The sequence below is a fragment of the Rhinichthys klamathensis genome, unplaced genomic scaffold, assembly GCF_029890125.1.
Source record: "Rhinichthys klamathensis goyatoka isolate OS25496 unplaced genomic scaffold, OSU_Roscu_1.1 h1tg000111l_1, whole genome shotgun sequence".
Taxonomy (NCBI): domain Eukaryota; kingdom Metazoa; phylum Chordata; class Actinopteri; order Cypriniformes; family Leuciscidae; genus Rhinichthys; species Rhinichthys klamathensis.
The window spans coordinates 15,510,173-15,534,195 of NW_026606649.1; the positions used below are offsets into that span (position 1 = coordinate 15,510,173).

The 24,023-nt window shown below is 38.5% G+C and overlaps 1 protein-coding gene across 16 annotated transcripts in view; it reads left to right on the forward strand.

Moving 5' to 3' along the window:
* The window catches only part of rims2b (regulating synaptic membrane exocytosis 2b), a 232,465-nt gene that overhangs the window by 157,147 nt on the left and 51,295 nt on the right, over positions 1 to 24,023 (forward strand). For 2 of the 16 annotated variants that reach the window (XM_056254620.1, XM_056254621.1), the window contains exons 18-21: positions 4,354 to 4,422; positions 7,926 to 8,061; positions 10,564 to 10,650; positions 21,887 to 21,996. In XM_056254620.1, the coding sequence (XP_056110595.1) occupies positions 4,354 to 4,422; positions 7,926 to 8,061; positions 10,564 to 10,650; positions 21,887 to 21,996 (402 nt within the window). Of the gene's footprint in view, positions 1 to 4,353; positions 4,423 to 7,925; positions 8,062 to 10,563; positions 10,651 to 11,025; positions 11,098 to 13,491; positions 13,585 to 16,879; positions 16,940 to 17,121; positions 17,197 to 17,457; positions 17,506 to 18,892; positions 18,950 to 19,383; positions 19,570 to 21,886; positions 21,997 to 22,353; positions 22,387 to 24,023 lie in introns of all 16 variants that reach the window. The other 14 variants (XM_056254605.1, XM_056254608.1, XM_056254609.1 and 11 more) reach the window with 14 other exon arrangements.

A 24,023-nucleotide genomic window follows, 5' to 3' on the forward strand; every position in this document is an offset into this window, starting at 1 on the left:
CAGTGCTGCAAGCATATCAGGCTGACCTGCTGTGGTATTTGGACAGAAGTGAGGGAGTTTGGCCCGATGGGGTTTGAGAACTCCGTCGGGCCTCAGATTTATCTCTCAGGGATGGCAGCCAAAGAAATGTGGTCACTGAGAGACACCTCTGGCTCAATTTGATGGGAATCATGGAGAAAGATACAAGATAATCTCTCCCTCGCTATGTCCAACCCACTGGGGCTGCTGGGCGTGAGCAGCTCCAGCCGGCTAGTTTCTCATACACAACACAGCAGCCAAAGCCTTCAAAGCAGAAGCCGGATCCGAGGACCGTTCTTCATGCTGAGAAGGCTGCGGCTCAAAAGAAAAGGTCTGGCGCCACGGCGTCAGACCGGTGAGGGCAGCCCCAACCGGGGTGGAATGGTGTACACCTCATTATACGGTGCCCTTTCCATCTCTGTGCCCTCAGGGGACCGTTCTGCCAACCCCGCCACCCTTGGTGCTTCGGGGCGCAGCGTTCTCCAGCGAGCTTCTGGCGCAGCGTCAACTCGACATTGCGTCGGACTCGCGCCCTCTGAGGGGGGTTCGAAAACAGTCAGTTCGGGTGGTTCCTGCCAGTATGTTGGTTGACTGGCTGTCTTTATTACACCAGAGGCCAGCCTCGAGGGGCTGGTTCCCTTGGTAGATTTTCTGGCAGCGCGGAAGCTACTGCCAAATATATCTCTATGGGTAATGGTAATCTCTCTGGTAATGGAGCAAGGGGTAAAGGCCCTGTTAGCAAAGAAAGCTATAGAGCAGGTGTACTCACCCGACATTGCGTTGGGTCTTTACAGTCGTTATCTCATTGTTCCAAAAAAGGATGGAGAGCAGCGTCACATACTAGATCTTCGTCTGTTGGAGTGTTTGGTGCTGGAACTCAAGTCCAAGATGCTGACACTCAAACAGATCGTGACTCAAATCAGATCCGAGGACTGGTTTGTCACGATAGATCTAAAAGACGTATACTTCCATATCTCCATCCTCCCTCAGCACAGGAGGTTCCTGAGGTTTTCTTTGGGGCAAAGAACACCAGTATCAGGCACTTCCTTTCGGTCTAGCTCTATCACCCCGCACATTCACGAAGTGTATAGACGCAGCTCTGGCCCCGCCAGGCTGCAGTGTATACGCATTCTGAATTGCATAGATGACTGGCTGATTCTAGCGGAATCAGAACAGTTAGCGGTTCGGCACCGAGGTGTCGTTCTCGCTCATATGCAGATGTTGGGGTTGAGGCTCAATGCCAAGAAGAGTGTGCTTTCTCCAGTACAGAGAACCACTTTCCTTGGTGTGGTATGGGATTCAGTGACGATGCGGGCCACTCTGTCGCCCGTTCGTGTAGCTGCTATCCTAACAGCCACAAAAGAGCTGAGGCTAGGCCAGTCACGCACTGTAAAACAGTTCGAGAGACTGTTGGGTCTTGTGGCAGTAGCGTCCAACGGGATACCTTTTGGCCTGCTGTACATGAGACCTTTGCAGTGGTGGCGCAGGACCAGAGGGTTCTCCCCGAGGGGAAACCCACTTCGTATGATCAAGATCACGCGGCCGTGCCTTCGTGCCTTGGTTAAATGGAGGAAACACTGGTTCTTAACCCAGGGTTCGGTGTTGGGAGCTCTTTGCCATCGAGTTGCTATCTCGACAGATGCTTCCCTCACCGGCTGGGGAGCGGTATTGGAAGGCCGCTCAGCTCAGGGCTTGGGAGGAGTCATCATCTCGCTTGGCACATGAATTGCCTAGAGATGATGGTCGTCTTCAATGCGTTGAGACATCTCCTCCCAGACCTGAGGGGCCATCATGTGTTGTTCTGAAACAGTGACTGTTAGGCCTCAGGGCAGCAGCGTTCAATGTGATACCCTTTGACCTGCTGTACGTGAGACCTTTACAGTGGTGGCTCAGGACCAGAGGGTTCTCCCTGAGGGGAAACCCACTCCGTACGATCAAGATCACGCGGCAGTATCCCCGCGCCTTGGTTATATGGAGGAAACTCTGGTTCTTGACCCACAGACAACACGTTGGTGGCCTATTATTTTGGTCCCTCAGGAAATTACGCTGTCTGAGGGCAGTGTATATTCCAGGGGGGCCAGAATATTGGAGCAGACACCCTGTCGAGGCAGGGGCTGAGGCCAGGGGACTCCACCCCGAGGCGGTGGAGCAAATATGGGAGTTTTATGGCCAGGCAGAAGTGGATTTGTTCTCGTCTCAGCATACGACGCACTGTCCACTCTGGTTATCCCTCACTCAACCAGTCCCCTCGGGGCTGGTTGCTATGGTGCAGACGTGGCTGAGGCTACGTCTGTACGCATTTCCCCCTGTTGCTCTGCTCCCAGGAGTTCTGGAGTGATTCCGCCAGGATGGAATAAGCCTATTTAGTAGCACCACCCTGGCCGAGCTGAATTTGGTTTGCGGACCTAATTTTTCTCCTCGACGGACCTCCCTTGGAGGTCCCGATCAGGAGAGACCTTCCGTCTCAGGCAGGGGATGCAATATTGCACCCCTGGCAGGGGATTTGGAAACTGTGGGTTTGGCCTCTGAGGGGGCCCAACTCATAGAGAGTGGTCTCTCAACCGAGGTTGTTGAGACCATTCTAAGCTCCAGAGCTCCCGCTACGAGGAAACTATATTCACTATTTCGAGAGTTTTTCACTTCTTGGTGTTACCAGCGTCAGTGGGATCCGGTTAACTGTTCAGTAAACACAGTATTCGAGTTTCTGCAAGAACGCTTTGTATCAGGTCTATGTCCTTCCACGCTTAAGGTATACGTGGCGGCCATTGCGGCTTTCCACGCCCTGGTGGGTAGTACATTTTTGGGTCGAGACCCCCTGATCACTCGTTTCCTTCGTGGCACTTTGAGGCTGAGGCCTGCAACTTGCACTAGGGTGCTGGCTTGGGACCTTGCAATAGTTCTAGAAGGCCTATCTGGGGCTCCCTTCGAGCCCTTAGATTTGGTCTCAGAGAAGTTCCTTTCTTTTAAGACTATTTTCTGCTAGCTATTTCGTCCCTATTAGAGTCAGACCTTCAGGCCCTTTCGGTCCCCACCTGCCTTGAGTGCACCGGGGATGGCCAAGGCATTCTTACCCGAAACATGGATATGTTCCAAAGGTGCCTACCATTATTCCGAGGCCTATTGTGCTGCAGGTTTCTGTCCTCCTTTTACATCTGCGGACCAGGAAAGGCTGAACCTCTTGTGTCCAGTGCGAGCACTGGATACTTATGTTTATCGGACATCTTCAATGAGGAAGTCCGACCAGTTATTTATTTGCTTTGGATCACCTAAGAAGGGTCTTCCTGCTTCTAAACAGACGGTTAGTAAGTGGATAGTCAAGGCTATTTCACTTGCATACGAGTACTCTGACCATCCGTGTCCCTTGGTGGTCAGAGCTCACTCAACGAGGGGTATGGCGGCCTCTAAAGCCTTGTTATTTGGGGTTTCTCTCCAAGACGTTTGTGATGCGGCAGGCTGGTCTTTACCGCTCACATTCGTCAGGTTTTACAGTTTGGACCTGGATGCTGCCCCAGGTTCTCAGGTGCTTAGTGCTTAGTTCCAACAGACTGACACTCAGGTACTTGGAATTCTGGCGTTTTGGGTATTCTCGTTCCCAAAGCGTCAAGTGACGCATCGCGAGTTCCCTCGAAAGGGAACGTCTCAGGTTACTACTGTAACCGTAGTTCCCTGAGAAAGGGAACGAGATGATGCGTCACCCTGCCATACTTCCTGCATCCCTGTGATTGGCTTGCTTCGACTTTTTGAAGCTAATGCCGCGTTTCACCGGATGTGCTCTTATGCCTTCCTGGTCATGACGTCACCCGCCCGTGACGCTCATTCTTTCCATTGGACTAGTTGACATTGATGCTCAGACGCATTCACGCTGGGGGCGTTCCCAAAGCGTCAAGTGACGCATCGTCTCGTTCCCTTTCTCAGGGAACTATGGTTACAGTAGTAACCTGAGACGTTTTTGTGAAACAAACAAAAACAAATGTTAGACAAACCTATATATTTATAATATCAGCCATCATATCAGCCACATAAAAAAATAATACAATTTATGTTTAGTTCACAATATAAGAACTAATTATAAAAAGTATTCATTTATAATTAATTAGAAATGTTAAAGTTTTTTTTATTATTTTAAAATATGAAAATATCATTATTTCAATATTGGTGTATCTCTGATAACATGATGCTAGTTTATGTGTGTTTGCTGTGCTGTGACCCTAACTAGATTACTTAACCTCACGTGAACCGTCCTGTGGATTACAACAGACGGTCACGTTAAGAGGGTCTTTTCTTCATTATGTGATTTGTTCCTCCACCCTTCTTCTCTCTCTCTCTTTCTCGCAGGATCACAGAGAATCAGCGACGGCGAGTTCTCTGATTACGACTGTGAGGATGGGATTGGTGTTATCTCAGGTACAGCGAAGTCACCTTTCTCTGCTTTAGTACCACACTGTACTTAGAAAACTGAAGACTTGAGCGTCCTTGAAAGCATTTTATTTAGTACTTTTCAATTAAATTCAGTGCTCTTGTATATCTCAAATTAATTTATAAACTTTTTTAGATGTATTGCAAACATAAAACAAAGTTATACTGTAGAGTTATTTTTACACTTCACTCACATTTTAGTGAAAAGTGGACACAACAGTGTGATTATATACCGAGTTTGGGGGTCAGTCTTATAAGCCTTGTTCAGACTGTCAGTCCAAATATTGGAATTAGATCATATTTAGCAAGTGTGAATGCCAAAAGTCACATGAAATCCGATTTTTACAAATCCGTTTCAAGCTACATTTATATATGGTTTGAAATCCTATTCAAATATAATTTCTGGAAATCCATTTCAGTCTGACCACTCTGATTTCTCACAGCTTTTCTGATATATGTCTCTTTCTCACTCCACATAAAACGTAAACACGTCAGTCGCCGTTGCAGAAACAAGATTGCCTTGTGTTGTTGTCAGTGTGCTGGTCATGCAGAAAATAATATAATGGAGACATCTCTGTGTTGTCCAGTGATGATGTGTATTTACTAGGGGTGGCACGGTACATGAAAAAACATCCGAACCGTTCGGTTCGCTTGTCTCGGTTCGGAGCGTGTGTGTGTCTCACGGTTCGACGCATGCGCGATGTAGCCTCATGCCCGTATGTGACCACCTCAGACGTGTTTCCTTTTCGCGCGAAATAAGACGTGTGTGGACATACATATACGAGGCTTGTTCGACTTGAACCGGCGCTGCACAGAGCGATCGGTGAATGACATCAAAGTACCGCGAGCGCGACGGCTCCATATGCTTTTCATTCACTCTCGCGGTTCTTTGATGTCATTACCGATCGCTCTGTGCAGTGCCGGTGTTCTGACGATTCATGCTACCCATCGAGATTTGCTACTTAATGGTTATGCGCATGTGCAGACGCACAGTTTTTTTTAACAAAAGGTACATTTTCATGTGTTATATTGTAATTTCCCTTTAAAAATGCTAACTAGCATATGAATATGTGTACGGTCAGCCAGCTGAAAAATAATAACTGAAAGTTTCAGTTACTAAGGAAAAGTGTGCTTTGACAAGTCAAAGATGAATATTTGATGATAATTTTTTATTTTCACACCGTTTTAAAAATAAAAACAGTAGTCTACAGTATACAGTAGCTACTCATAACTTAGAATTGTATTATAATTGTATTTCATATAATATTAATCGACATTCTGTGATCGATTCGCGTTACGGTAGCATTTTTCGACAAGGCAGCACAAATCGTCAGAACACCGGTTCAAGTCGAACAAGCCAGTAAAGGTGGAGTATGGAGTGCTGCAGGTCACATCACGCGGAGAAGTGGCAAGTGGTAGAGATAAGGAAGGCTAACCGGAGTTGGAGGATGCGCCAGCGTCGTATAAGTCCGGTGTGTGGGAACATTTGGGATTTCATGTTATGATATTTAAATATATAGCAGCTACAGTGGCACTTTTAGTTTAGATAAGAACTCCAGTCATATGTTTACAAATACTGCACTTTAATTTCAAGTGAAAAAAGTGTATCCTCACTCTCAGGGAATAGACGCATTGTTGATACTGTTTTTGTGTTGAGGTTGAACTTATTTTTCACTTTATGATTATGGCCTTTTCTATTGCTACAGCCTAATTATAGGCAATTATGTTTCATGTATTTTGACTTATTTAAAAGAGAGTTTTAAGAGTTCCTCTTTTTTTCTTTTAAAAGATACAATTTTTGTAAGAGCTACACTTAAGTTGGTAGTTTGATAAATGGAAGTTAATTTTAATCTTTGTGTGCTAAAAATGCACATAAGTTCCTGTAGAGATAGTGATACACATTATACTTCTTTTGCCAAATAAACGAAAAGCATGTCATCAATGTCTTCTCTCTTGCTGTATCAAAATCTCACCTAGCTTTCCTCGGAGATGGTCCCAATAATGTGCTTAAAGTCAAGTCAAATTCAGTTTGTGCATGATATAACATTTTTGTTAATACTGTATCTTAAATTGTGGATAATTAAGCTTTATATCATATGCTGAAGTACATTTCTGGAGTGTTAAAGATTAAAAGAAAAAATAACAACAAGAACCGTACAGAACCGAAAACCGTGACCCTAAAACCGTGATACAAACCTAACCGTGGGTTTTGTGAACCGTGCCACCCCTAGTATTTACTTCTTCTACTGTGCGGCAGAGACGGCAGCATCATGGAATAAAGCAGTTCATAAAAGCATCCGTTTCTGTCGCTGCTTCATTAGTCCAGCGCTGCAGTCAGATACACATGGTCTTATCCTAAGACAGCATTGCAAACCCCCTCCATGTTGTTTTTGGTGTAGTCTTACCAATGCAACATCATTGCCATGGAAACCAACACAGATATCCCGGAAAATGAAAAAGAGCCACAGGACACACAAATCAGACCTGAACAGTTGCGATACACAGTGTGGACATTCCAAACGAATACACACATAATCCGATTTAGACTGACAGTGTGAACGTAGTCTTATAAAAGTCTCTTATGCTCACCAAGGCTGCATAAAATTGATTTCAAATAGAGTTAAAACAGTAATATTGTGAAATAGTATTACAATTTAAAATAACTGTTTTCTATTTGAATATATTTTAAAATGTAATTCATTCCTGTGAAGGCAAAGCTGATTTTTCAGCATCATAACTGCTCTCTTCAGTGTCACTTGATCCTTTAGAAATCATTCTAATATTTGATTTTCTGCTCAAGAAAATGTTCTTATTAGTATCAATGTTGAAAACATTGTTATTTGATGAATTCTTTGATGAATAGAAAGTTAAAAAAAGCATCATTTATTTTAAATAGACATTTTTGTAACATTATATATGACTTTACTGTCACTTTTGATACATTTAAAGCATTCTTGCTGAACAAAAGTATTATTATTTTTTTTATTTTTTTTATCTTACTGACTGTTTGAACTCACAACCTGATCTGATCTAAATAAATGAAACTCCAGAGGGATGTCTGTTGTCTCTGGAATGATCTTTTTGATGTCTGATTGCACGTGGGCTACCCAGGCTTTTGTGTGCGTTCACACATGCTGATCAACAAATCAAATCAAAGGATATTGTCAGAGAGAAGATTACTGTGAACTTTAGTCTCTCCCAACTCAGCACAAGGAAAATCCTCACCGTCATTTCACTCTGACGTTGTGACAGGACTCTTAACGGTTGTGTTCACTTCTTAAGGCGGTTGTGTTCACTTCTTAAGGCGTTGCATTTTCATGTTCATAAAGTGTCATTGTCTAGTAGACAAAATACAGTTCCCCCAAAAAAATATTTGGACACCCAAAAATGTCTGAATCCCATTGTATTAGATAATACTAATTATAATGCTCCTTTATTTCACTGAATGTTGAGTTGAGTTGTTAATGTCTGTTCCGTTGTGTTTGCCTCAGATTACCGGCACAATGGCAGGGATTTCCAGAGCTCCACTCTGTCTGTACCTGAGCAGGTGATGTCATCCAATCACTGTTCACGATCAGACATGATCCGCACACGTTCACGCTCACCCAGCGTTCCTCCCCCACAAAGGTAATCTACAACAGAAAAACACAAATTAGTGATTTATGTGTAAAGGGTCATATCATGAGGAATCTTTGGAAATATGGGTTCAATGTGCTATGAAAAACAGATGGTAACTTTCAGAAGTTTCAGAAGATGCCTTCTGTCGTCTGATAGATTCTTTATTCTTTTTTAACAAGTAAAAGGCCTTTTAGTATAATTGTACAAACGTCCCCCTTAAAGGTCCCCTGACATGGGGTTATTTTGTTATTTTATAATGTTTCCTGTGTTGCCCTTATAATGTTAGTATGTTTTTTTAGATAAAAAATAGTCATAATTTAGAAATAAAAGGCATTTTTCCTAGCCTGATTTTAGCCTCTGATTTGAACGCTCTGTTTGAAGGGGCGTGTCTGCTGTGGGATTCAGTGTAACCGGCCACTGCTGTGATTGGCTGACATGCTTGCATATGAAATAGCTACATATTATTACATGTGAAACTCTCTCGAATACTTTTACTACAGCTAGTATACGTTTTTACTATTACAGCTATCGAGATAAACGAATCGTGAGAAGTTTTTGAAGTATTTAGATCTATTCCCATCACATAAAATGTTGCCGTGATGAGCATTGAGCAAGATGACAGTCTGTTGATCGCGAGAATGAAGATCTTATCATTGCAACGCAGTTTCTGCACTCTAATGCTTTCACCAATGCAAACACGATGATGTACATACAGTAAGAGCTTGTGCAGTGTAACGTGCATCATTGATTTTATAAAGAGTTGTCCAGATAAATTCGCGCTGTGTGGAAAGATTGTTCTTTGATCGCTTTCTGTATAATTTGTTCACAATTTAAATAAGATTATTTTCATCCTACTAAAAGAAACGATGTGAAGTTGATATTTTAGTCACTGGCTTGACTTGTGCATAAACCGTATTGAACGATTTTGAGAGAAAGATTACCTGTCTGAACTTGAACAATTGGCTACACATCAGAAACTGTTGCTTAGTAGCTCGATCGATTTATTTTCAGACGTTCATCGAGGCCAGCTCTGTATTGGCCCAAGTTGAGGAAACAGTCGTCGGTGAAATGTTTGGACCATACAAAACTTTGGGAAGTTGTGTCGGCGCATTTCCAGAGAAAATAAAATTACCCATTGTTTCTTAAGAGGCTCGGATGAAGGAACTAAAAAATACTTTTGTGTTCATTTGTACATCCGAACACTGATCAACTGCCATGCTTCGCTCGTTTGCAAGCCATGATATCTCTCGAGGAAAAACTCAAATCGCGCTCGCGCGTTCGTACTTCCTAACTCATTTTCTCATGCGCGAGCCAAATTCTCTGGGCAGGCAAAGCAGAGAAAGGGGAGGTTACCTTTCCTCCGTATGACGTCATACGGAGGAGATTCAAGATCAGCCCATCTGAGCTTTCATTTTCTCAAAGGCAGAGAGAGATAGCCAAAGCTCGGTTTACACCGATTGAAATTTATAGCCACTGGGGGACCATATACAGGCTAGGGGAACTCGTATTAATGTTAAAAAAAACCTCAGAAAGTGAAAATTTCATGTCAGGGGACCTTTAAAATATTTAACAGAACGATAAAATAACGTTATCAATGTATGGCTTACATTTATAATTATAATAATTAGTAATAATAATTAATCATAAACAGTTTATATAGCAATATTTTATGTTGGGCGTGTAATCATTTGTTTTTGAAAATTGTTTTATATTTCATTCATATTTTATATTTCTACATTCTTAATCAAACATTTGCCTAGAAGTTCTAAATAAAGGGAGCTTTTTTTTTATTTATTTTTATTTTTCATTTTTGAGTATATATTTTGAAATGTTAAAAATAAATAGTCTTTTCCATGTGGTAAATACATATAAACTATTAATTGATTGAATTTACAGAAAAGGTACTATATCGCGATATATATTGTTATCGGGATATGAGATGACGTATATCGTGATATGAGATTTTGGTCATATCGCCCAGCCGTGACATGTTATTAGGAGTTATAGAGTAACAACTGATATTTATATGCATTGTACGTGTCATCTGTACTGTTATAAAGATCCTATTATTTTACATAACAAGAATTTCACCTTACATTTTGGCCATATTAATGTTAGCAACTGCACCAAATTACATATTTTTATTCATCTGAATAAATGCATCATTCATTTTATAAATTTATCTGAATAAATATATTGTCCTATATCATATGATATGAGCCATAAAATCCTGATGTATCAATTATGAGACAAAACATAAAACACATATGCAAACTTTATTTTTATTTTTTTTAAAGAACAAGATTTTGTCTAAAGGTTCAATAAACAGTTCTATTTAAAACTTGTTAAAAAAATCGTATTCGTTAACTAATAAAGCGGAAATAAAATATAAATATTAGATGCAAAAATAATCTAATCTACAGAATAGTAAAATAACGCATTAAATATGGCACTTCTGTTCCTGGTGCTCATTGTCAAAGCAGGGCTCTCCTTTTCTCTCTCCTCCTTCAGTCGAAGTTTAGACCATGGTGTGAGAGGAGCACCCTCGCTTTATGGCCCCCGACAACACCTGTCTGAAGACAGATACTCACCAGACAGGTATGTGTCACATAACACGCAAGAGAGCGCTTGTGTTTATTGTGCCCTTAAAAGTTCTTTGTGTCTTAGATTGCTTTTTTTCTGATAGAGGGAACACAAATGGCAATGTTGCCATATACCTTCATCTTTTCAGTTAACGTGATTATGGAAATTCAGTGTGACAAATATGATGTGCCAGCAGCACAGAGAGAACCGTAGGAAGGTTTAGTTCGTTTTGAGAAAGCAGGGAAAAAAATCTGTTCCTCCTCCTTTCTCTTTGACATCACATTTTTTTTATCCGTCAATCTCTGCCTCTCTCGCTTTTATCTTTCCATCGCTCCATATTCAATAGCTCCATTCAGCCATATTTCTGTTCTTTGATCCCTGTGGTTGCAGCCAGTATCTTACCCTCCCGCCTCGAACCAGACACAGACAGCCAACCATCGACCCCGCTATCCAGGACCCCAGGTATTCTGTTACCCCAGAGCCGCATTTCGCGCCCCTGCTCACCTCCCCCTTCTGTCCAATCACATCACTCCTCTCACTTTCACCCACCCACTTACCCCCTGCTGCTAGCTGATTGACAGGTGACAGCTTGCCCACACATGGCACTGTATAAGAAACATGAGGCTGTTCTTTCACTTTAATAAGTCATAATAAGTATGTAATTAATTCACTCATGCATTATAGATCTCATCTTCGGATGATAGAGTCATGTTTTTACATGAGAAAACATTCAGCACCTCTCTGTTACTAATACTGTCACATTCTTACTACCTTAAAGGAATGTTCAGGTTTCAATACAAGGAAAGACCAACATAGATCAACATAATCTGTGAAGAACTGTCCCTTACCATTGAAACCATTTTGACTTGCCCTTGTTCTGTAAAAACAAACAAAAAGTAGTAATGCACCATTATACGAAATGCAGCTTTTACTATTTTTTAAAACACTTCTTACTTACAGAAAAGTTAGCCGTTTGCTGGCTTCACATGATCATGACATGGCAAAATCTTATGTTAACACTCATATTGTAATATTATATGGTTTAACACTTATGCTGTATACTTCAAATAAAATAAAATATGTCATGTCTGTATTTACCATTGTAAATGTATTACTGTAAATGTGATTTTTGTTTGTTTTGTGTTCAAACTGAGGGACGAAATACACTACTGTTTAACAGTTTGGGGTCGGTAAGATTTATTAATGTTTTTTAAAAAGTGTCTAATGCTCACCAAGGCTGCATTTATTTGATTGAAAATACAATAGCAGTAATATTGTGAAATACTAATACCATTTAAAAGAACTCTTTTTCTATTTGAATATGTTGAAAATTGTAATTTATTCCTGTGATGGCAAAGCCGAATTTTCAGCAGCCATTACTCCAGTCTTCAGTGTCATATTATCCTTCAGAAATCATTCTAATATGCTCAAGAAACATTTCTTGTTATTATCAATGTTGAAAACAGCTTAATATTTCTGTGGAAAGCGTGACTTTTTTTTCTCAGAAATCTTTGATGTGTATAAACGTCACACAACAACAGCATTTATTTGAAAAAGAAATATTTCATAACAATCTTTACTCTTACTTTTTTATATAAATTTAATGCATTCTTGCTGCATAAACGTATTAATTTCTTGACCCCAAACTTTTGAACAATAGTGTCATATTCTCTGGTCAAAACTTGTATTAAAGCCTTTGGGGATTCGCTATGAATGAATTGCGCCTGAATAATTTTTCACAAATCAGGCAACAATATTCTGTGCTGAAAGCGATTTGCACACTATAGTTCTGTTCTTTCGGGTCAGTTCTGAGTACTATAATATGGAGGATGCAGCAAACAAACAAGGTTAATTTTCATTAGGCAATTTTCAATATAATTGTACGGCATATTTGCACCACAGAGGTCCAGACACCCAGTGAACTCTTGAAATTTGTACTGCTTCTACATGGATAAATGCCTGGTAATCAAATCCCAATAATCGCTAATTTCCATCAATTGATCATCATTACTACTCCCATGAATAGTAAAAAAAAAAAAAAAAAAAAACATCTCTATTAAGTGATTCAGTTTACCGCCTACCTTCCATAGCCATAATAGTGTGATGGAAAGCCTAAAGAATACTTCAGTTTTGACGTAAGCGCTTAGCGTATGCATACTGCCGAACTGCCTTTCAAAGTATACTCCATTTGATAGCATGCACAAACACAGGCGATCGACTCGTGTGCACTAGAAAGTTTCATCTTCGTTCAATTTCTGTGCTGTTTCTCGACAGTCATCTACAGATGACTATATTTATGCAATGCGCACTGTACACATACCCTAGCCTACACGTAAAACCCAAAATATACTTTAACCAAGCAAATACTGTTTTGGAAATAAAGTGCAGTCTATAATGCGCCTTGAAAGGCTAATTGGTCTTTTGGTATTTTTGACACGCATAAAAAGGCCCACGCTGTTTAATGAATTCACTCAAGTATTCCTTCAAAAAGAACAGTGTAGTGTTGTGCATTTGCTAGTACTTTCTAGCTTGTGATAGTAATGCATGCAAGTAGTCGTACTTTCACATTAATTCGCACCACCAGAAAAGCACTACATTTTCACTTCTGCGGGTTTAGCAAATCTTTGCTGCTGGTGTTTGCTGCAACATAAATTATTGTTTCGATAACTTAGATAGTTATCTTGACTTGAGGTTACTTGATTTCTGCTTTTGTGCTTTGGGTGATCTTCACCTGTTCCCTTCTTTCAGAGTGGAGGTGCCTAAAAAAGGTGTCCCACCCTCTTACCACCCAGATAATGCCTACTTGTCCCACCCGTCTCTAACTACTGCACTTTCACTTTCTGTTCTGACTCATAGTATGTGCCCCCTCTATCGGGAAGACGCGGTCAGGTTACTGCGCTCCACTAGGATGGCCCGTGCATACTCAGAAGGGTACAATAGCGTGGACAGGTAGTAAACCACAGCGGTTCACTCTCGTTCTCATGATGCTTCATATTAGTGCCGTGGGTAGTAGTTTGGTCTAGAATAGCTAGTGGCGCCTTTCAAAATGTTTCATGTTTATGTCTCCAGATTTACGAAGGAAACTTTCCAATGGGCGGAAAAGGAGACAATAACGTCAAATGGGCCATTTTCTTACAGAAATGTGGTAAATGTTTGAAAAACAGTGGCAAGTTTAAAGTGTCGCTGTAGCGTCAGTCCTCTGCCCATTGAGAAAGCTTTGTGCCGTCGTCATCATAATGATATGGAGTCATTATGGCTCCTCTCAGGAGGATAAACATAGATGATAGCGTACAGATTGTGACTTGCAGACTATGCTACTAAGTACGCCAGTAATCTTAGAACAATTTTTCCCAAAGGAAATTTGTGAAATGTGTATGTAAGTCTCTTTAGCAGCTCCCACTCCACCATTCCTACTGTGGCGTAATGAATTGCATCTTCAGCGCTGCTCACTGGATGGCTTGTGTTGTTTTGATGACTGAGCACTAGCTCTTTCGGTCCCAAGCCAACTAGCGTCACTCTATGACAGAACTGCCAGTCAAAAAACTGCAAGCTTCAGTGAATGTTCACCATGTTATATATAAATATATTATTTACCCCTCAGAAATATAGGATTGAATCTATTCAGGATGTGTAGTGGAGACTCAGATATTATGGAGTAGACCTTGCCAACTTTGGTGTACGGAAGCCCTAAGGTGTGATAAGATTCACATACAATTTTTGCGCCATTCACATTAGCAAAATTTCGAGGGCAAAAACAAAAAGGTTTATTTGTCAATAGTGTTGTGATGTGTGAAACAGTTCACATAGAAGTCACTTTCAAACCAAGCAGCTTACTGTTGTTCAACGCGAAGAGTTCACATGACCAACTTTAACCCATTTCGGAATCTGTGTGGGAATTTACCCTCACGTGAAATTCAGTCATGTGGATTCCTATTGAAATGACTTGATTTTGCCTGCAAAAATTCACCTTACAACTGTAAATGTGACCACACCTTAATATACTTGCGTATCTCTTCACTCTTGAAAATAAAGGTACTTTATTGGCATCTATGGTTCCATGAAGATTCTTTAACATCCATAGAACCTTTCCACCCCACAAAAAGTATTTATAATGGAAAATCGTTCTTTAGATTATTAAAATGTTCTTCTCACTGAGAAAAAATTTGTTCTTTCCATAACTGGGAACCAAAAATGGTTCTTCTATGGCATCACTTATTGGAACCTTTATTTTTAAGAGTATTCCATGATGTAACCATGAACATTCAATTCAATTCAAATTTATTTGTATAGCGCTTTTCACAATACATATTGTTTCAAAGCAGCTTTACAGAAAGTGCATTTCAGAAATGTACATAGAAAAATACAGTTAGTTATTCATGTATTAATTTAGGGCATAACATATCGCCGGCGTTGAGTCGTCTCTTCACAGGCGTCGAGTCGTCTCTCAGCAACATGGCAGATGCTTTTATCTAAAGCAACTTACATTTTATTCGAGGTATTTATTTTATCAGTTCAGGCATTCCCTGGGAATCAAAATATTATATTAATAATTACGATTAAGTAATAGTAAGAATTACATTTTGAAATGTAAGTTCCTCAAACCATGTGGCTTGTTGACAAGAGGCATACCATTGCTGGGAGCAGTGCTGAATAGTAACTGTTTACATGTAATCTGGATTATGTAAGGAGATTCCAAAAATTAAGTACTTGTAATGGGACTGTTATGTTTTAAACTTCTCATAATCAGACCACAGTTACATTTTTATTGTTTACATGATTACATATTCCTTGATTCTCCCTAAATCTTCCTTTGTAAAACGTTTATCACTTATAAATGTTTGTAAAGTCTTCTCGATTTGTGGAATTTCACACCAGCCACTAGTTAAACGGCTAAAATAACATGGAAAATTGAGAGACAACAGCACTTGACCACTGAATTTACAGAAATCAACTTTTAAGGATTGTTTGCATATCGAATCAACTTTTGATGAACACATTTTAATTATTATTCAAACTATCAAGTCATTTTGCCATTTATTACTGTCTTTGAAAGGCTTTTTTCTTTCAAACACATTTAAATTCACAAATTCATGTAATTTCATATTTACATGTAATGTAGTTTTTCCCAAACTTTTTAGTCAGCTGCACCTCTTTTGACATAATATATTTAATAATGAAGTCAATAATTTAACAACACACATATTCACGGTTCTCTGATGTCGATTAATGATCACGACACGCAGGTGAAAAACTTAAATATTCAAACAGTTTAGTATGTGTTGATTTGTTTCTATTTATTTTCATTTTACATTTTTATGATTTAATTTATTACTAGCTTTTCATAAACTCACTAACCCCCTGCAGCTCCTTCACAAACCACAGTTCGGGAAACCCTGACTTAATGTTTAATGCCATTCATATTGTGAAATGTATTTTCTTTCTATTTGTATTTGTATATCAGTATGGAACCAGTAAGATTGTCCTATTCAAATCAATATGATAAATGAGTTAGGTCAAAAGTAATCTAAAAGTAATCAAAAAGTAGTCAGAATACATTATCTAAAATTTGTAATGTTACAAACTACAATTTTCATCATGCAATTTGCAATCTGTAGCGGACTACAATTTGTAAGTAATACCCACTGCCTAGGAAATTATAAAACTGCTATAAAATCACTTAATAGACCTAGGGATGGGCTTCTTTGATTTTGACCTATAGCAATGCCAAAAGCAACATACTAAAAAGACACATAGAACCTCTTAGCAACTCCCTGGGAACCACCCACAACAACCTAGCGCTGTGGCGTCGACTTTTGCATTTCTTGCAAATCTTTTATTTCTTTGAAATCTTAGATTTCCTGAGAGAATTGGTGTAGCTCAAATTGTTAGCAAAACACCAAGGTTATGTGTTCAAAATGCAAGGGAATGAATGAACTGATAAAATGTATACCTTGAATGCAATGTGAGTCATTTCGGGTAAAAGTGTCTACCAAATGCATAAAAGTAAATGAGATCTTGAGAAAACTCTTTTGTTATTTAATTACAAATTTGAATAATTATTCCATTATCTTGGAAAAATCGTGAGTGATGTGTCATGCCATATCATAATGACATAACTAACTTAAGATCTGTAATCGTGAGCAAATGTGAATCTATAGCACTTTATGGCTCCATTGGAGTTCTTTTTGGCAAGTAGAATTATGTTTGGCACATAGGATCTGATTATGTGTTATTTTGTGTTCAGGAGGATGAGGAGAGATAGACAAATGTCTACCTACAGTGACTCTTTTGATTCACCTGAGAGGTAAAACACAGATACCTAAGTTGAGACATGCATTATGTTTATGCATCCATAATAGTATTCAAGTGGACTATTTTACTATAGAGACATAACTCTCACCCCTTGCCCGAATTCAGCTGTTGCTCATTCTAATCATACTTTCCTTTCTTCATTTCAATCTATCGTTCCTCATCCTCCATTTAAAGATATTACAATGGGCCCAATCATGTATCTACTCCATGGCCCAATCATGTCATGAATGGAACCAGTGGGGACTACAGGTAAGACTTCTGTAGAGATAAACACCCACAATACATCACAAACTCTCTTTCTTTTTACTCATCAGTTATTAACTGCTAGGAACAGATGCCCAATTTATGTTCCCACTGAGCCTTTGTGTCTAGATCCCAGTTATGGATTTGAGACTCCTGTTTATTTTATTTATCTTCTCAAACACTGACCTTTTATACATTTTCAAGCAAATAAAAACTGAATATCATGTACTAAGTGTGGCACTAACACACTGAGGTTGGTTTATTCAGTAGGACATGCCCCAGGATAGAAATTGAGCCATCTACAGATACAGAAAGGTATTATTACATTGAGTGAAATAGTTTCAGTAGACGTTTTCAGTGCAGACCTTAGTTCAATTTAGATGTTTTAGTTATCCTGTTACCTTTACGTTTTTACAGCATTTTTAAATGTTCACTAATATTCTGGTAAATGGGAAGCTTTAGCACAGTGAAAAACAAATCACATGTTGCTCAAATGATTAGAAGATTTAGCAGTAGCACAACTAAAAACATTTTTTATATTAGTATTTAGTATGGTACCTAGTTTTAGAAATGTAATGAAGTTAATTTAGTTTTAGTTAGTTTGTTTTGAAGTAGTGACCAATTCTCACTTTGAACAGTATACTATGCAATACATTATAAACTCTTATGAAAAAGAAGAACATTTTAGCATACTTTTAAAAAGAGTACTTATTATGGAAATAATATACTTTAAAAAATAATATATGAAGTATGACCTGAATGTAATGTTTTACGTCACTTAATTGCATGTTAATTGCAATTAAATGAAAATGTATTTGTTTAGATTTATATTAAATGCAATTGGCTGACTTGAATTTGTTTTAACCAATTAAGTACACTAAGTGTACTTCTATAAAGCACAACAAAAGGTTATTGAAACATAATGATTTAAAATAAAACTTTAATTTTGACCTTATTTTGAAATGCACTTTTACTTAAGTCTCCTTAAGTGTGTTTAGAATCAGTCGTGAAAGTGTACTCTCTTTAAGTACACTTAAAGCAACACCAAAGAAGTCCTTGATGAACCACTGAAACGATTTTGGAAACATTATTTTAAGGTAAAAAACCTTAAAATAATGTTTCCAAAATCGTTTCAGTGGTTCATCAAGTCGCAACAGGGTGAAAGTCAGAACGGGTTGTGTTTCTGTAGTTCGAATGAGACATAAGAAAACTACAAATTTGACTTGCTTTACTTCAAGCGTTACAATAGTCATTATTATTTCGTTTTTTTTTTTGTTTCTGATGTCGCAATACATCTTACTTTCATGAAATCATGCAACATACTCTACCTTGTCTGTAGACATCGTTAATTCCAAAGCCGGTGCTAGATAAACAGCGAGTGTGTGTGCGACAGTAGGCTGCGGTAGGCTAAATTATTTACGACAGCGGTAATGGACAATTCCACTTCCAACCTGTAGGGCAACCGAAGAGGAAAAGTTATTTAGTGTTGCTTTAAGTGTACTTTCATTAATATTAATTCATATTTTAGCAAAAAAAATATACTTTTGAGATTTGAAGTACACTACAAGTGCTCATTTAATACAATTAAGCGCACTTCTTTTTCACAAGGGTATATTGTGTGATAAGGCTATTTAGCAACTCCTGACAGCTATGAGAGCTGCTAAATGACCATTTCATGTTCTTCTCTTATGCACCTCTATAGAGAGGATCATATTCCAGAGTTCCCAGCTAACAATGAGTACTTTGAGGAAGATCTGAGGTAATACAGTAGAATTTGTAGAAGTATATAGTACAGTATAGAGGAATAGAGTAGACTAGTCATGGGGCTTATTGTTGTGTCAGTATGAAATGTGTTCACTTGTTTTCTTTGCAGCAGCTTCCAGAAGCGTTTATTTGTTTGTTTCCTTAACTTTTGCCTACCTGCACATGTCAGTTTGTTGACTTGCTTTGGTTAACACTTATTTTTGGTTGTTTCAGTTTGGTATTTCTTTATGAGTTTCTGTTTATGCTGATGACCCTGAGCAGGCAATATTGAAACTTTTTGTTTGGTTGTTTTTTTGCCAATTATTAGCCAACCAGCATCATTTCACAGGAACAACCTTACGAGCTGCGATTATAGAGCATTTGATGCCCTGTGATCCCATGATGCAGTGGGACTCAGCTGAGCGTGGCTTTTTGACTAACATTCCGCAGGTATAGCCGCAGCATGGTGGACAGACATGACCATTACAGGTCCAGGTCAGCTGACCAGCGCCCCATGATGGAGCGACCGGTCTACACCCGCTCCCGCTCGTCTGAGCGGCCCGACTCCGGCTACATGAGATCCATGCCGTCCTTACCGTCAGGGAGATCCGCTCCTCCCTCTCCTGCCTTAACGAGGTGACCCAGACCCATCACAACAAGCACTAAAGCCCTAAACGAAACCATGCCTTCTGCTTCCTGTCACCTGGAATGCCTCTCTCCACTTCCTCTTATTTTAACCCTGTTGTAACGATGCTGTTTTTGATTTGTCTTCATTTATAGAGTAGAGAGTAGTGATGATGGTTGCTACTAACGTCTTTTCATTTGAATTATAGACACACCTGTTATATCCTCTTAAGATATAATGGGTTGTACCTGGCATCGTACGGTTTACTTTCTTATTTGTTTTTTTTTGTTTTGTTTTTTTGTGTGTTTACTAACATTATTTATTTGTGGTTTAACAGTTTATGCTTTGAGTTATGGGCTGTTATGAATGCCGTGTGCTCATGCATTTAGGCCTTTTCACTTTCCTTGCAGCTTTAGCAGCCACAAGCACCTCTCCTGATGCTGATTCCATCTCACCTTTTGAGACACCATAAAACCTTTTGACTTACGATTTGCCCGACACATCATAAGTCACAAGGAAATTACATAAATGTTCAGATTTACGCATGAACTTTCACTGATGCAAGAGACGCAGTAGCTCTTGAATGTGCCGCAAATTTACTTTGAGATGTGAGGCACATGTACGATCATTGGAAAGCAAATGTGACATTGAGCTCAAAAGGTGCTTTAAAGATCATTGTGTTTACTGTGGAGTTGATGTGCATTTTAAACGTATATATTTGTTTACGTGGATAAAATGCACATGACTGTGACATATTTACTAAATGCATGCTCTTATATGGTTATATATGTGAAATTTGTTTAATGGTTATTTTTCTGTAGTTTTACACAAAAGAACATGTCAAGAACTTGTTGGGTCATATTTTACCCCAAAATAAGAAGATAAATAATAAGAAAAAATATTTTATAAAAAGAAAATTAAGCCTGTTTTAAATTCAACAAGATTTTTTTTATTTTGATTTTCGCAGTATGTGTCCAGATGGTTTATTTTTGTAATTCTAAGCATTTTAAATGTTGATTTTCATTTTTGTTTATATTCCATTTCTATATCATTTCGCATTTTTATTTATTATGGAAGTTTGTTTGCTCCACTGAATGAAAAATTAAAAAAAGGTAATTGCGACTTTTTATCTCACAATTCTGACTTTTTTTTTGAGTTATAAAGCCAGAATTGACTTTTTTCTCAGAATTGTGAGATATATATAATCAGAATTGCGAGATATAAACTTGCAATTCTGAGAAAAGGTTGTCTTTTTTCCACAATTCTGAGAAGTCAAACAAGTTAGAATCTCAATAGCGATTTATTCTCACAATTCTGACTTTATTTCTCGCAATCGCGAGTTTACATCTCAAAATTATCTCTCAATTCTGACAATATAACTCAGAATTCTGAGAAATGATGTAAACTCGCAATTCTGAGAAAAAAAGTCTGAATTGTGAGATATAAAAGTCGCAATTATTAGTTAAATTGTTTTATATCGTAATGGAAACAAGCTTACATAATTTATATATTTTGTGCAAAAAATATTTTGCACATAATATGAAATCATAAAATTTTGAATTCTGTAACAGTTTAAATGGTGGTTTGTAAAAAGTACTTTTCCACAATTGAAAAATACATAAACATAACTCAGCAAATCAGCATAAATTAAAAGCAATGCAACAAACACTACTAAAACTTTACAATTTAAATATAATATAATATATAATTATTTGTTTCCATTACAGTAATGTAAATAAGAAGTTTTATAGTGAGAAGTTAAAGTAACAGGGGAGAGGAGAATGTGCTTAATTTTCATGGAAATTATGTAAAATGCAAAAATTTCTTGATACGTAAAATAGGCCTCGTTGATGAACTGAAAAATAGAATTGATCATTTTTTTCTTTTGATATTGGGGTGAAATATGATTTGAAAGTTTTCATGAGATTCACCTCAATATTATGTGGGTTGCTGTACCAGCTCATGTTGATGTACCTTATCTACAGAACGTGTATTTCACCAAATGTTTTTACTTCCTTTTAGTTTTTTACCAACCCTTGAGAAAACCGTGCCAAATATTGACTTATTTTGTTTAATAGTACATAGTATGTGTCCCTTTTTATAGCAATCAAGTGGAGTGTGTTTTCTGACACTATTGCATCATTAGTAAGTGATGCTACTGCCAGTATAACCATAGTTAGTAGGTTTGTTTTTATTAGTATTCTCTCACCAGCGTGTGTCTGTAGTCAAACAGTCTGCCCTGTCCTGGTCAGGTTTTTGACTCGACGACAAACACTTCTTTAGATATAATGCTTTATGTTCATTACTGACACACCATCTGTCCCTCAGGGCAAATCCCCGCACCGGATCGGTCCAAACAAGTCCCACCAGCACGCCAGTATCGAGTCGAAGAGGTCGGCAGCTACCGCAAGTTCCACCAAAGGGCTCTATGGACAGAAGTGAGTAGATTAACCAGGCTTCTTCCAAATTGCAAGATGGCTCATGGGTAGAAAGCCTTTATAATTAGTCAGGTTAGGGTCACCAGATGTCACCCTGACGCATATATTAGCGATATGTTGATGATAAGAATAACCTTTCCAAACCTTTCCTTTCCAACAAATAAGCTAAGTAAATAACCATAGCCTTTTATTGCACAAATGTATCAGTTATCACAAAAAAATGGCTTATGCATAAACAACCATCTTGACCACAAGTCAGATAAAGAATATTGTGTAACTACAATTTGGATAAAATAACATTATTGTCCTTTACATAACACAACATGGATTGCTTTTTCCCCCCACCCTTTTTCCCAGAAGATGGCGAAGGCATTACTGAGCCTTATGAAGGTCTGTAAGCACTAGCTTCTGTGTGTTTAGCTACGTCTCAGTCTTCTTTATTACAGCTTTATCATCTACTCTGTTTGACTAAACCTGTTAGCTCTGGTCTGTGAGCGTTACTTGTCATTTTTCTAGCTTCGGCCGTTCATTGGGTATAGTGAACAGATGCTTCAGCCTTGGTTGTGCAATTAATAGTGCTGTACATGTATCAGTATAGATGTATGCTTTGTGCAGTCTATGTACTCCGTCCATGTCTGGAATCATATCCAAATCTGCCACAGTGGATATCAAAAGTATGGAAGGTTTTTTTTTCGTCACAGAGTAAAAAAAATAAAAACTATCTCGCAATTCTGACTTTATTTTCTGGCAATTGTGAGTTTACATCTTGCATTCAGTACTTTTTTCTCTCAGAAAAGGAGAGATGTCAACTGAGAAAAACAAGTCTGAATTGTGAGATATAAACTCACAATATAATGAGATAAAAACTTAAAATTGTAAGAAATCATGTCAGAATGGTGTTATAAACTTGCAATTGTGAGAAAGAAAGTCCAAATTTCGAGGTATAAACTTGCAACTCGGAGAAAAAAAAAGAGATAAGAAAAAGAAATAAAGAATTGTGTGTTATTAACTCAAAATTGCAAGATACAAACTCAGAATTGCAAGAAATTAAGTCATTTCTGAGAGAGAAAGTCCAAATTGCAAGATTCTGAGAAAAAAATGTCTGAATTGTGATTTTAAAGCTGCAGTCCGGCGTTTTTCCTCTTTGTCGCCATCTCTGTTCGAAATCTGCAATTGCAGTCATTCGCGGAATTATCAACTTTACGTGAGTTGTACTTCAACACCCTCGACACGGCACAGCACGGATGAACACAATGTATGAGGAGACTGTGCAGCTGTCAGTCACCGCGCCGGTGTGGATAATGGCATTCAGAATCACAGATTATTCTTTTTGGAAGTATGACCAACATAAGAATTTTCACCGGAAAATGTCATCTGAACTAGTAAGAAACATCCACTTTTGTGCTGGTTCTGACATTGCAGTAAATCGCGCTGATTAAATCTAACAATCGCTTATAAGTTATCATATCACGCAAAACCGTGCAAATTATACTTTGTTCTCAAATTGTTAATGTTAACAACGTCAGCATTGCGTGACTACATGTAATGTCCTTCCGATATGTATCCTTGTTTTCGCATGGGTCCGGTTGCAGTCTCTTTTTTTCTGTAGCCACTCCGAAGTCCGAACGAAGTCTTTTGCATTTTACAGCGGGTGAATCTGTTGCCACTGGTGATTGTCGTTTGAACCTTTCTGGATCCGCCATCAAATTGATAAGTTTATATCAAGTGTTGTGAGAAAAGGCTATAAATCTCCACCTCCAACATCCTCACACGCAATATAGTCTTCTAGCCGATACTCCTTCTTTATGTGTACAGATGTGACGTAATGACGCAAAGACATGCTCGAATCTCCCGCGGAAATCCACCAGTACCACTGGAATTAAAAACATTATTACAAGCTTACCGCTTTGAATCGAGCTAAGGCAAGCAGATAGTTTTGAACACTGGCTGGTTATGTATTTTCTCAAGTATGTATTTTGGATAATTTATAACCCCAAAAAAGGTACGGACTGCAGCTTTAACTAAAA